This window comes from Nerophis lumbriciformis, linkage group LG24, assembly GCF_033978685.3.
Source record: "Nerophis lumbriciformis linkage group LG24, RoL_Nlum_v2.1, whole genome shotgun sequence".
In the NCBI taxonomy this organism is placed as follows: Eukaryota; Metazoa; Chordata; class Actinopteri; order Syngnathiformes; family Syngnathidae; genus Nerophis; species Nerophis lumbriciformis.
In genome coordinates, this window is record NC_084571.2 from 38,794,982 (window position 1) to 38,810,934 (window position 15,953).

Below are 15,953 nucleotides of genomic sequence, written 5' to 3' on the forward strand. Positions count from 1 at the left end.
TATATATTTATGAATTTAAATATATATATATGAATATAAATATATATATCTATGAATATAAATATATATATATATATATATATATGAATATATGTATATATAAATAAATATATATATATATATATATATATATATATATATATATATATATATATATATATATATATATATATATATATATATTCCCGCAATTGTCAATATGTCGCCTATTTTCCAATTCTTCCCTCCCTCGCCATGGTCTCTTATAAACCTCTTTAATATTCCAGGATTTGCTTCTTTTCCCGCCCCCGCAGACGTGGGTGTGGACGAGACTTCACTCCGGCGCGCGCCGTGCAACAAACCCAACACCCCTCCGCAGAGTCGTCATCTATGTGGGCGTGTCCGAGAAATTGCTCACAGACTTCTTCGCTGCCATTGGCTGACAACAATGGCGGTGGGCGTGAACCGAGGGGAAGGCGGGCCGCTGCTCCGATCCATCACCCGACTCGAGCCGACTGGAGCCGAGTCAGGAGGGATACAGAAAAACGAGTCAGTCGCGTCCTAGCCTGCATGGGCTAGCCGGTAAGCTAAGTGTAGCTCGGTGATAGCTGCCGCCGCTGCTAAACGCGCCACTTTGTGCCTCCTCAGTCCGGCTCCAGGATGATGAAGTTTCGCTTTCGTCGACAGGGCGCCGACCCGCAGAGGGAGAAAATCAAACAGGAGCTTTTCGCCTTCAACAAGGTAAACTAACGGTCTCGTCCTGCCGACTCCAGCTAATCACTCCCAAGTCTTGCTTTACACCAAATATTATTTGACTTAAGTCCGCCGTGGAAATGTCCACGAAGTGTCTGAGCTGTGTTGCGTGTGATAACTTGTGTGGAGGATGAGTTGTTTGCGTGGCGAGTTCCTTCTCAAAGGCCCGCCTTCCATATCATCCGTGATTAGGATTACTGGCAAGATTACTAAAGTTACAATTAAAGTTAAGTACCACTGATAGTCACACACACACTAGGTGTGGGGAAATTATTATCTGCATTTGACCCATCCCCTCTGGGAGGTGAGGGGAGCAGTGAGCAGCAGCGGTGGCCGCGCTCAGGAATCATTTTGGTGATTTAACCCCCAATTCCAACCCTTGATGCTCAGTGCCAAGCAGGGTTTGTACGGGTGCTTAAAAACCTTGAAAATGCTTGGATTCTAATGTTGTTTGGTTTGAAAAATGCTTGAATTTTGGGGTGAAGTGCTTGGAAACGCTCGGAAATGTTCATCATGTTTCTCGGCAGTCTGACTCAATAGGCTAATTATAAAATAAGTTTCCTTAAAAATGGAAAATCTGTTGGCTTTTTGCACAAGCCCTTACATTAGGTTGTTGTCATCATAGACATCTTCATAAGTAGACGCAGCATTGGGTGCTGTGACGCGAGAAATTGGACCGCCATCTTGAAGTGGTGACGAGGAGCCGGCGAGCTGCCGAAACTGACAGTTGACAGGTAGAAAACAAAGATGCTAAACCAGGCCTGGGCAATTATGGACTGGACTCTTACTCTTATGTTGGATCCACCATGGACTGGACTCTCACTATTGTGTTAGATCCACTATGGACTGGACTCTCACACTATTATGTTAGATCCACTATGGACTGGACTCTCACTATTATGTTGGATCCACTATGGACTGGACTCTCACTATTATGTTAGAGCCACTATGGACTGGACTCTCACTATTATGTTAGAGCCACTATGGACTGGACTCTCACTATTATTTTAGATCCACTATGGACTGGACTCTCACTATTATGTTAGAGCCACTATGGACTGGACTCTCACTATTATGTTGGATCCACTATGGACTGGACTCTCACTATTATGTTAGAGCCACTATGGACTGGACTCTCACTATTATGTTGGATCCACTATGGACTGGACTCTCACTATTATGTTAGAGCCACTATGGACTGGACTCTCACTATTATGTTAGATCCACTATGGACTGGACTCTCACTATTATGTTAGATCCACTATGGACTGGACTCTCACTATTATGTTGGATCCACTATGGACTGGACTCTCACTATTATGTTGGATCCACTATGGACTGGACTCTCACTATTATGTTAGAGCCACTATGGACTGGACTCTCACTATTATGTTAGATCCACTATGGACTGGACTCTCACACTATTATGTTAGATCCACTATGGACTGGACTCTCACATTATTATGTTAGGGCCACTATGGACTGGACTCTCACTATTATTTTAGATCCACTATGGACTGGACTCTCACTATTATTTTAGATCCACTATGGACTGGACTCTCACTATTATGTTGGATCCACTATGGACTGGACTCTCACTATTATGTTAGATCCACTATGGACTGGACTCTCACTATTATGTTAGATCCACTATGGACTGGACTCTCACTATTATTTTAGATCCACTATGGACTGGACTCTCACTATTATGTTAGATCCACTATGGACTGGACTCTCACTATTATGTTAGAGCCACTATGGACTGGACTCTCACTATTATGTTAGATCCACTATGGACTGGACTCTCACTATTATGTTGGATCCACTATGGACTGGACTCTCACTATTATGTTGGATCCACTATGGACTGGACTCTCACTATTATGTTAGAGCCACTATGGACTGGACTCTCACTATTATGTTAGATCCACTATGGACTGGACTCTCACTATTATGTTGGATCCACTATGGACTGGACTCTCACTATTATGTTAGAGCCACTATGGACTGGACTCTCACTATTATGTTAGAGCCACTATGGACTGGACTCTCACTATTATGTTGGATCCACTATGGACTGGACTCTCACTATTATGTTAGAGCCACTATGGACTGGACTCTCACTATTATGTTGGATCCACTATGGACTGGACTCTCACTATTATGTTAGAGCCACTATGGACTGGACTCTCACTATTATGTTAGATCCACTATGGACTGGACTCTCACTATTATGTTAGATCCACTATGGACTGGACTCTCACTATTACGTTAGATCCACTATGAACTGGACTCTCACTATTATGTTAGATCCACTATGGACTGGACTCTCACACTATTATGTTGAATCCACTATGGACTGGACTCTCACACTATTATGTTAGAGCCACTATGGACTGGACTCTCACTATTATGTTAGAGCCACTATGGACTGGACTCTCACTATTATTTTAGATCCACTATGGACTGGACTCTCACTATTATTTTAGATCCACTATTGACTGGACTCTCACTATTATGTTGGATCCACTATGGACTGGACTCTCACTATTATTTTAGATCCACTATGGACTGGACTCTCACTATTACGTTAGATCCACTATGAACTGGACTCTCACTATTATGTTAGATCCACTATGGACTGGACTCTCACACTATTATGTTGAATCCACTATGGACTGGACTCTCACACTATTATGTTAGAGCCACTATGGACTGGACTCTCACTATTATGTTAGAGCCACTATGGACTGGACTCTCACTATTATTTTAGATCCACTATGGACTGGACTCTCACTATTATGTTAGAGCCACTATGGACTGGACTCTCACTATTATTTTAGATCCACTATGGACTGGACTCTCACTATTATTTTAGATCCACTATGGACTGGACTCTCACTATTATGTTGGATCCACTATGGACTGGACTCTCACTATTATGTTAGAGCCACTATGGACTGGACTCTCACTATTATTTTAGATCCACTATGGACTGGACTCTCACTATTATGTTAGATCCACTATGGACTGACTGGACTCTCACTATTATGTTAAATCCACTATGGACTGGACTCTCACTATTATTTTAGATCCACTATGGACTGGACTCTCACAATATTATGTCAGACCCACTCGACATCCATTGCTTTCGGTCTCCCCTAGAGGGGGGGGGGGGTTACCCACATATGCGGTCCTCTCCAAGGTTTCTCATAATCATTCACATCGACGTCCCACTGGGGTGAGTTTTTCCTTGCCCTTATGTGGGCTTTGTACCGAGGATGTCGTTGTGGCTTGTGCAGCCCTTTGAGACACTTGTGATTTAGGACTATATAAATAAACATTGATTGATTGATTGATTGATATTTTGACTCGGGGGGCCAAATTTAGAGAAAAAAATCTGGGGGCCTATATATCTATTTTTTGGAAAACTAATACAAAACCTCACAATAATGTCTGATTGAATGCTAAAAAAATTTTATGACAGACCGCCTTAAAAACGTAATGGAATTTTACATTTTTCTATGAAGGATAAAACCCTGAATATTGAGAACATATGAACGTCACACCACCTCTCAATCGACATATTTTACTATCAAGCCAAGTGCAACAAAAATGCAACAAACAGAGCGAAATATGAACAAAAAAACAAAAAATAGATACAATCTGATATATGTGATACATCACTAAGCTTTAGAACTTTGTTGTAAAAATCTCCTTCCACGTCTGTCCCTGACACCCACATTTCACACTCTGTGGAAACACTCTGTGGAAACACTCCCCACCCACACTGCTTGGTGCCTCGTCTGAGCTGCTGTGACTTACATTACCATAGTAACTATTAGGGTTGTATGGTATACGAGTATTAGTATAGTAACTCGATACTAATGAATCATATTCGGTACCATACCGCCTCTGAAAAGTACCGGTCAGCAACACCCTAAGATTTTTTGTTAAAATAAAGCCAATAATGCAATTTTTTTCTGGTCCCCTTTATTTAGAAAAGTATCGAAAAGTACCGAAAAGTATCGAAATAATATTGCTATCAGGACAACACTAGTCACTAAAATATCATGCAAAAGCGCAGATTCCAAGCATTGAAATACTTTGTATAGTTCAAGACTTTTGGTAATTTGAAAACATCACTGCACATCATAACGGCAGCTACACTTTCCATCTTAAAGATCTAAAAAAAATTATTTGGGAATGTCCGGCGGGCCATATTGAAAAACTTAACGGACCGCATGTGGCCCCCGGGCCTTAATTTGCCAGGTAGAAAACAAAGATGCTAAACCGACAGTTGACAGGTAGAAAACAAAGATGCTAAACTGACAGTTGACAGGTAGAAAACAAAGATGCTAAACTGACAGTTGACAGGTAGAAAACAAAGATGCTAAACTGACAGTTGACAAGTAGAAAACAAAGATGCTAAACCGACAGTTGACAGGTAGAAAACAAAGATGCTGAACTGACAGTTGACAAGTAGAAAACAAAGATGCTAAACCGACAGTTGACAGGTAGAAAACAAAGATGCTAAACTGACAGTTGACAGGTAGAAAACAAAGATGCTAAACTGACAGTTGACAAGTAGAAAACAAAGATGCTAAACCGACAGTTGACAGGTAGAAAACAAAGATGCTAAACTGACAGTTGACAGGTAGAAAACAAAGATGCTAAACTGACAGTTGACAGGTAGAAAACAAAGATGCTAAACTGACAGTTGACAGGTAGAAAACAAAGATGCTAAACTGACAGTTGACAGGTAGAAAACAAAGATGCTAAACTGACAGTTGACAGGTAGAAAACAAAGAAGCTAAACTGACAGTTGACAGGTAGAAAACAAAGATGCTAAACTGACAGTTGACAGGTAGAAAACAAAGATGGTGTTCAGCGTTTTCCTGCTCAAATGAGCGAACTGTTGAAAATAGGAATCGGGGGATTACTTTTCACAAGTAAGATTTAACATTAACGTACTATTGGTTGTATTTTGTGAAAAGAATATTACCACAGAGTTGAGAAGGAGCAAAGCTCTTCAATAGTACTGAAATCGTAGCCGCTAGCACAGTGTTTTTCAACCACTGTGCCGCGGCACACTAGTGTGCCGTGAGATACAGTCTGGAGATGATCTAATTTCACCTATTTGGGTTAAAAATATTTTTTGCAAAGCAGTAATTATAGTCTGCAAATGATGTGTTGTTGTTGTTGAGTGTCGGTGCGGTCTAGAGCTCGGCAAAGTAACCGTGTAATACTCTTCCATATCAGTAGGTGGCAGCAGGTAGCTAATTGCTTTGTAGATGTCGGAAACAGCAGGAGGCAGCGTGCAGGTAAAAAGGTGTCTAATGCTTAAACCAAAAATAAACAAAAGGTGAGTGCCCCTAAGAAAAGGAATTGAAGCTTAGGGAAGGCTATGCAGAACGAAACTAAAACTGAACTGGCTACAAAGTAAACAAAAACAGAATGCTGGACAACAGCAAAGACTTACCGTGGAGCAAAGCAAAAACGGCGTCCACAATGTACATCCGAACATGACATGACAATCAACAATGTCCCCACAAAGAAGGATAAAAAACAACTGAAATAGTCTTGATTGCTAAAAGCAAATTCTTCCATATCAGTAGGTGGCAGCCGTTAACTAATTGCTTTGTAAAAATCATATCTAGTGCTTAAACTAAAAATAAACAAAAGGCGAGTGCCCCTAAAAAAGGCATTGAAGCTTAGGGATGGCTATGGAAAACGAGACTAAAACTGAACTGGCCGCAAAGTCAACAAAAACAGAATGCTGGACGACAGCAAAGACTTACAGCGTGCGGAGCAGACGGCATCCACAAAGTACATCCGTGCATGACATGACAAACAACAATTTCCACACAAAGAAGGATAATTAAAGAGTCTCGATTGCTAAAACAAAGCAGGTGCAGGTGAATAGCGCTCAAAGGAAGACATGAAACTGCTACAGGAAAATACCAACAAAACAGGAAAAGCCAACAAAATAGGAGCACAAGACACTACACACAGGAAAACAGCAAAAAACTCCAAATAAGTCGTGACACTTACTTTGAGACAAGATCTATAGTGATGCATGCTTGGTTATGGTTTGAATTCATATCCAACAATGACTTTTTACTGTCAATATCAACTACCGAGTTGACATTTTTAATGTTTTCTGCTGGTGGTGTGCCTACGCGTTTTTTCAATCAACACAACAATCGGGCGGAAGGTGGGGTACACCCTGGACAAGTCGCCTCTTCATCACAGGGCCAACACAGATAGACAGACAACATTCACACTCACATCCACACACTAGGGACCATTTTAGTGTTGCCAATCAACCTATCCCCAGGTGCATGTCTTTGGAGGTGGGAGGAAGCCGGAGTACCCGGAGGGAACCCACGCAGTCACGGGGAGAACATGCAAACTCCATACAGAAAGATCCCGAGCCTGGGATTGAACCCAAGACTACTCAGGACCTTCGTATTGTGAGGCAGACGCACTAACCCCTCTTCCACCGACATTATTGAATGAAAAAAAAAAACCCCGCTGTCCTAAATGTGTCCACTAGATGTCACAATAGCAATTCTTTGAATCTTTGTAGATCAGGGGTGCTCATTACGTCGATCGCGAGCTACCGGTCGATCACCAGCCAGGCATTAAAAAAGTAGTCCTAAAAATGAGCGATCATAAATCTTCACTGTGACGTCACTTTCATCACTTGATTGACATTCACGGCACCCGAGGGTCTTCTGAGATGACGCTGGCTGCTGCCAGATCATTCAAATTACCGACTGGAAGGCGAGAAACACTTTATTTCAACAGACTCTGGCGCCGTACCTGTCGTCAAAACTCCAAAGACCGACTGCACATTTGCGCTACCAAAATAAGAGTCTCAGAAAGCTGGCGTGCACAAGCTAGCAAGCTACGGAGTTTGCCGACAATGTATTTCTTGTAAAGTGTATACAAAGGAGTACGGAAGCTGGACAAATAAGATGCCAAAAACCAACCACTTTCATGTGGTATTGGACAGAAAGGAGGACTTTTTTTCTCCTCCATTCGAAAATGCGGACATTATCATCACTACTGTCTGATTCCAATCAATGCAAGTCATCAGAATCAGGTAATACACCAACTTATATTCTTGTCTTCATGAAAGAAAGGAATCTATATGTGTTAAACATGCTTGTATTATCTTTAAACACCTTTAACTTATTAACAATATTAACTATATGTGTTAAACATGCTTGTATTATCTTTAAACACCTTTAACTTATTAACAATATTAACTATATGTGTTAAACATGCTTGTATTATCTTTAAACACCTTTAATTTATTAACAATATTAACTATATGTGTTAAACATGCTTGTATTATCTATAAACACCTTTAACTTGTTAACAATGTTAACTATATGTGTTAAACATGCTTGTATTATCTTTAAACACCTTTAACTTGTTAACAATATTAACTATATGTGTTAAACATTATTGTATTATCTTTAAACACCTTTAACTTGTTAACAATATTAACTATATGTATTAAACATACTTGTATTATCATTAAACACCTTTAATTTATTAACAATGTTAACTATATGTATTAAACATTCTTGTATTATCTTTAAACACCTTTAACTTGTTAACAATATTAACTATATGTATTAAACATGCTTGTATTATCATTAAACACCTTTAATGTATTAACAATATTAACTATATGTGTTAAACATGCTTGCATTATCATTAAACACCTTTAACTTGTTAACAAAAACATATATTTCATAAATAAGTAAATATAAATGATATATATGAATGAGGTAGATCCCCACACGACTTGATCAGTTGAAAAGTAGCTCGCCTGCAGAAAAAGTGTGAGCACCCCTGTTGTAGATGATGCTACATATGTAAAAAAAAAAAATAATAATAAACCGCATGATGTTAGTACACCAGTCGAGGAAATTGAGCAACATTATAATTTGTACAATTTCAGAATGTGCTTGTTCTATTTTTAAACAAAGAAAGTTCTTAGAACGCAGATTTCTTGCCGGGACATATGCATACCTGCCAACTACTCCGGTTTTCCCGTAATTAGTACGGTTTTCATCAACCTATTCCGGGTTACGGTTGCAGTGATAAAAAATACGTTTTTTCATTAATTAAAATTTTTTTTTTTTTTTTAAGTTTTATTCACGAAATCGCGTAACAACAATGACAATCGACACTGCTTCCCGTAACTTCCTATCGAGCCTTTCCGAATGCCATGCGCGAGGCTATTGATAGCACCGCTGCCAAGCACGAGGCACCAGTTGCCATTGTTTCCAAACGAGCGAACGATCATGGAATCAGCCGGAGAAAAATCGCAAACGAGTCTTAAACCGAAAAGAAAACTGCAGTCATTCCGTGAAGAATATTCAAAAGCCTATCCGGGAATAATTATCTGTTCCAAAAAAGGTGAAAACTACGCGAATTGCACCTTGTGCAGACAAGATTTTTCGATCGGACACGGAGGAATTAGCGATGTAAAAGACCACGTTGGGACAAAAAAACACAAGTCTAATGCCGTTGCTAGCGATACAAGTGGAAAACTTTCAATGTTTTAATGAAGTAAACTTATCATAAAGTTACCATATCATTTTTGCAGTATGATCAATCTGATAGAATACATTTGGATTTTAGCCACAAAAAGGTAATGACACCAATGTTATCTATTGGAATTGTTTAGTACTGTTATACTGTTAAAAGTGTTTATACTATTTATGCTTTCAAGTCCAAGTTGAAGAAATCTTGTTAAATGTTGACAGCATAACTACCAAAATACAGAAGTATGTCCTTAATATTTTTGCAGTGCTATTTCTGTTGAAAAGTTCAAATGATTACATTAGAGATGTGATGTGCCACTTTTCAAGTGTCTGATGGCTTCAATTAATTTTCATTAATTTTTCATATTTTGAATTCTTTTGAAAGGCTTACAAAAAAACGACATTTGAATTGTAATTCCATGCTATTGACAGGACTATTAATTTTAATGAAGTTAGCTTACCATGTTTACAGTATGATAATTGTGATAGAAATGTGAATTTTAGGCACAGAATATTTTTTACAATTGAACAAGGCAGTAGATTATACAAGCTTGGACAGAAAGTTAATAATGACACCAATTTTTTTTTTTTAATGGAATTGTTTAGTACTGTTTTACCATTTGTTTACTGTAAAAAGTGTTTATACTGTTTATACTTTCAATAAACAAATTGAAGTCTTGTGAAAGGTTGACAGGATAACTGGCATTAACTGTCAAAATAATTTCAAACTATTGAAGTTAGTTTACAGAATAAACATGTCAATCAACCCATATGATTTTTGCTGTAATATTTTTGTTTTGAAAAGTCACTGTGACTGATAGAAAAGTGATGGTTTTAGCAACATTTTAACCTGTCTGAATGCTAATAATCATTTTGCGTCGGGGGGCGAAGGAACCCCCTAACAGGACTTTGTCCTGGACCTACCGGGGCCTGCGGCCCCTGGACCCTGGCTACTAGGTTTTTCTGATTTCAAAAGTTGGCAGGTATGCATATGGTACAATACAATCAGCAAGACAGGACGGAGCTAGACCCTTTAGTATTTTATACCTAAGTAATGTTTGAAAGAAACTGAAACTAACTACCGTATTTTTCGGAGTATAAGTCGCACCTGCCGAAAATGCATAATAAAGAAGGAAAAAAACATATAAGTCGCACTGGAGTATAAGTCACATTTTTTGGGGAAATGTATTTGATAAAAGCCAACAGCAAGAATAGACATTTGAAAGGCAATTTAAAATAAATGAAGAATAGTGAACAACAGGCTGAATAAGTGTACGTTATATGAGGCATAAATAACCAACTGGTATGTTAACGTAACATATTATGGTAAGAGTCATTCAAATAACTATAATATATAGAACATGCTATACGTTTACCAAACAATCTGTCACTCCTAATCGCTAAATCCCATGAAATCTTATACGTCTAGTCTCTTACGTGAATGAGATCAATAATATTATTTGATATTTTACGCTAATGTGTTCATCATTTCACACATAAGTCGCACCTGAGTATAAGTCGCACCTGCCGAAAATGCATAATAAAGAAGGAAAAAAACATGTATAAGTCGCACTGGAGTATAAGTCGCATTTTTTGGGGAAATGTATTTGATAAAAGCCAACACCAAGAATAGACATTTGAAAGGCAATTTAAAATAAATAAAGAATAGTGAACAACAGGCTGAATAATTGTACGTTATATGAGGCATAAATAACCAACTGAGAACGTGCCTGGTATGTTAAAGGGGAACATTATCACCAGACCTATGTAAGCGTCAATATATACCTTGATGTTGCAGAAAAAAGACCATATATTTTTTTAACCGATTTCCGAACTCTAAATGGGTGAATTTTGGCGAATTAAACGCCTTTCTAATATTCGCTCTCGCAACGTGACGTCACATCGGGAAGCAATCCCCCATTTTCTCAAACACCGAGTCAAATCAGCTCTGTTATTTTCCGTTTTTTTCGACTATTTTCCGTACCTTGGAGACATCATGCCTCGTCGGTGTGTTGTCGGAGGGTGTAACAACACCAACAGGGACGGATTCAAGTTGCACCAGTGGCCCAAAGATGCCAAAGTGGCAAGAAATTGGACGTTTGTTCCGCACACTTTACCGACGAAAGCTATGCTACGACAGAGATGGCAAGAATGTGTGGATATCCTGCGACACTCAAAGCAGATGCATTTCCAACCATAAAGTCAAAGAAATCTGCCGCCAGACCCCCATTGAATCTGCCGGAGTGTGTGAGCAATTCAGGGACAAAGGACCTCAGTAGCACGGCAAGCAATGGCGGCAGTTTGTTCCCGCAGACGAGCGAGCTAAACCCATACTTGCCAACCTTGAGACCTCCGATTTTGGGGGGTGGGGGTGGGGGCGTGGTCGGGGCCGTGGTTAAGATATATATATATATATATAAGAAATACTTGACTTTCAGTGAATTCTAGCTATATATATATATACATATATATATATATATATATATATATATATATGTATATATATATATATAAATAAATAAAATAAATACTTGAATTTCAGTGTTCATTTACAAACTACAACTCACAAACACTTTAGAGTTAGGCTCCACCATCAGAATGTGTACTTAAACTTATAAAGATCACATGGATATTATTCAGTGAGTTGATTCACCAAAACTAACCTGTTATACAGGAGGAAAAAGCACACAGGACGTTTCAATTGTTCGCAGACTGGTCGCGCTCATCAGAATGACAAGCCACTTCCGGTACTGCAGGTGATAGCATTCAATTGGGAAGAAACGCCCTACCGCCCCCTACTGACCAATGTGAATACTGATAAATGTGTAATGACAGCTCCAAAAACGAATTCAAACCACAAAATAAAATAAATAAATCAACACAAAAACGTGACACATTATGGGTGGGTCACATATGCATGTACAGTAGATGGCAGTATTGTCCTGTTTAAAAGTGTCACAACATTGCTGTTTACGGCAGACAAACTGCTTTACGGTAGACGCTGTTGTGTGTTGTCAACACGTCACTCAGGTCCGCCTGAATTTCGGGAGAAAATTTGTCCCGGGAGGTTTTCGGGAGAGGCGCTGAATTTTGGGAGTCTCCCGGAAAATCCGGGAGGGTTGGCAAGTATGGCTAAACCCCCTGGATGTCTTGGCTCACACCGTCCCTTATGCCACCGAAGATGATCAGGAGAAGAATATCGACCCTAGCTTCCCTGGCCTGCTGACATCAACTCCAAAACTGGACAGATCAGCTTTCAGGAAAAGAGAGCGGATGAGGGTATGTCTACAGAATATATTAATTGACGAAAACTTTATTCATTACTCGCGGTTTTACGTAAATTATTATACATAAACTGTGTTTACCAATAATTTAGCTTAAAAACATTACAACACTTAAAAACAAACACATACTAATCGTTGGTTAGAAGGCGATCGCCGAATTCGTCCTCACTTTCTCTCGTGTCGTTTTCGTCGGTTTCGCTTGCATACGGTTCAAACCGATATGGCTCACTAGCTTCAGTTTCTTCTTCAATTTGGTTTTCGCTACCTGCCTCCACACTACAACCATCCGTTTCAATACATGCGTAATCTGTTGAATCGCTTAAGCCGCTGAAATCCGAGTCTGAATCCGAGCTAATGTCGCTATAGCTCGCTGTTCTTTCCGCCATGTTTGTTTGAGTTGGCATCACTATGTGACGTCACAGGAAAATGGACGGGTGTATATAACGATGGTTAAAATCAGGCACTTTGAAGCTTTTTTTAGGGATATTGCGTGATGGGTAAAATTTTGAAAAAAACTTCGAAAAATATAATAAGCCACTGGGAACTGATTTTTAATGGTTTTAACCCTTCTGAAATTGTGATAATGTTCCCCTTTAACGTAACATATTATGGTAAGAGTCATTGAAATAACTATAACATATAGAACATGCTATACGTTTACCAAACAATCTGTCACTCCTAATCGCTAAATCTCATGAAATCTTATACGTCTAGTCTCTTACGTGAATGTCATCAATAATATTATTTGATATTTTACGCTAATGTGTTAATCATTTCACACATAAGTCGCTCCTGAGTATAAGCCGGCCAAACTATGAAAAAAAACTGCGACTTAAGGTCCGAAAAATACGGTAATCAGAGTTACTTTATTAATCCCAGACTTAATGGATAATGAAGTTGGGACCTTTTGTAAAGAAAAGTGCAGAGTAACAATATCAACACTACAGGATGAGCAGGTGTATAAACAGGTCATGCAGAGAAAGCTCGTCTGACAGATTCCAGGCAAGGAACACCAACATGACATAACAAAAAGGTCTGTCAAACTTTTGCAGTATTTTTTTGGAATGAGATAGGCTCCAGCACCCTCGGAACCCCGTGAGGGACAAGCGGTAGAAAATGGATGGATATTTTTTCAACAATATTAAAGGGCAGCATGTCTTTGGCGATTTGAAGCACACTTTCTGTCAGCGCACACGATTTTGTTTGCACGGACTTTGTTCACCAACATGTCTCAGTAATTGTGGACTGTCGGGACAAAGGTTGTGCATCTTGGTCTTTCCATCCATCCATCCATCCATCTTCTTCCGCTTATCCGAGGTCGGGTCGCGGGGGCAGCAGCCTAAGCAGGGAAGCCCAGACTTCCCTCTCCCCAGCCACTTCGTCCAGCTCTTCCTGTGGGACCCCGAGGCGTTCCCAGGCCAGCCGGGAGACATAGTCTTCCCAACGTGTCCTGGATCTTCCCCGCGGCCTCCTACTGGTCGGACGTGCCCTAAACACCTCCCTAGGGAGGCGTTTGGGTGGCATCCTGACCAGATGCCCGAACCACCTCATCTGGCTCCTCTCGATGTAGAGGAGCAGCGGCTTTACTTTGAGCTCCTCCCGTATGGCAGAGCTTCTCACCCTATCTCTAAGGGAGAGCCCCGCCACCCGGTGGAGGAAACTCAGTTCGGCCGCTTGTACTCGTGATCTTGTCCTTTCGGTCATAACCCAAAGCTCATGACCATAGGTGAGGATGGGAACGTACATCCATCCATCCATCCATCTTCTTCCGCTTATCCAAGGTCGGGTCGCGGGGGCAGCAGCTTAAGCAGGGAAGCCCAGACTTCCCTCTCCCCAGCCACTTCGTCCAGCTCCTCCCGGGGGATCCCGAGGCGTTCCCAGGCCAGCCGGGAGAGATTGTCTTCCCAGCGTGTCCTGGGTCTTCCCTGTGGCCTCCTACCGGTCGGACGTGCCCGAAACACCTTCCTAGGGAGGCGTTCGGGTGGCATCCTGACCTGATGCCCGAACCACCTCATCTGGCTCCTCTCCATGTGGAGGAGCAGCGGCTTTACTTTGAGCTCCCCCCGAATGACAGAGCTTCTCACCCTATCTCTAAGGGAGAGCCCCGCCACCCGGCGGAGGAAACTCATTTCGGCCGCTTGTACCCGTGATCTTGTCCTTTCGGTCATGACCCAAAGCTCATGACCATAGGTGAGGATGGGAACGTACATCGACCGGTAAATTGAGAGCTTTGCCTTCCGGCTCAGCTCCTTCTTCACCACAACGGATCGATACAGCGTCCGCATTACTGAAGACGCCGCACCGATCCGCCTGTCGATCTCACGATCCACTCTTCCCTCACTCGTGAACAAGACTCCGAGGTACTTGAACTCCTCCACTTGGGGCAAGATCTCCTCCCCAACCCGGAGATGGCACTCCACCCTTTTCCGGGCGAGAACCATGGACTCGGACTTGGAGGTGCTGATTTTCATCCCAGTCGCTTCACACTCTGCTGCGAACCGATCCAGTGAGAGCTGAAGATCCTGGCCAGATGAAGCCATCAGGACCACATCATCTGCAAAAAGCAGAGACCTAATCCTGCAGCCACCAAACCAGATCCCCTCAAGCCTTGACTGCGCCTAGAAATTCTGTCCATAAAAGTTATGAACAGAATGGGTGACAAACGGCAGCCTTGGCAGAGTCCAACCCTCACTGGAAACGTGTTCGACTTACTGCCGGCAATGCGGACCAAGCTCTGACACTGATCATACAGGGAGCGGACCGCCAAAATCAGACAGTCCGATACCCCATACTCTCTGAGCACTCTCCACAGGACTTCCCGAGGGACACGGTCGAATGCCTTCTCCAAGTCCACAAAGCACATGTAGACTGGTTGGGCAAACTCCCATGCACCCTCAAGGACCCTGCCGAGAGTATAGAGCTGGTCCACAGTTCCACGACCAGGACGAAAACCACACTGTTCCTCCTGAATCCGAGGTTCGACTATCCGGCGTAGCCTCCTCTCCAGTACACCTGAATAGACCTTACCGGGAAGGCTGAGGAGTGTGATCCCACGATAGTTAGAACACACCCTCCGGTTCCCCTTCTTAAAGAGAGGAACCACCACCCCGGTCTGCCAATCCAGTGGTACCGCCCCCGATGTCCACGCGATGCTGCAGAGTCTTGTCAACCAAGACAGCCCCACAGCATCCAGAGCCTTAAGGAACTCCGGGCGGATCTCATCTACCCCCAGGGCCTTGCCACCGAGGAGCTTTTTAACTACCTCAGCAACCTCATCTTGGTCTTTCACTCACTGGAAATACTGAGTTGGGTGGTCGTGTTTGAAGTGGGCATGCAAGTTTGTCCTGATTGATATTTTTCCCGTGTG

General features: G+C 41.5%; 1 protein-coding gene across 2 annotated transcripts in view; it reads left to right on the plus strand.

The window, feature by feature from the left end:
* Nucleotides 1–438: 438 nt before the first annotated feature.
* The window catches only part of llgl1 (LLGL scribble cell polarity complex component 1), a 180,894-nt gene continuing 165,379 nt past the window's right edge, over nt 439–15,953 (plus strand). Inside the window, exons 1-2 of one of the 2 annotated variants that reach the window (XM_061982062.1) lie at nt 439–561; nt 628–720. In XM_061982062.1, coding sequence (XP_061838046.1) covers nt 640–720 — 81 coding nt within the window. In that variant the 5' untranslated portion in view covers nt 439–561; nt 628–639. Of the gene's footprint in view, nt 721–15,953 lie in introns of both variants that reach the window. The other variant, XM_061982064.1, reaches the window with a different exon arrangement.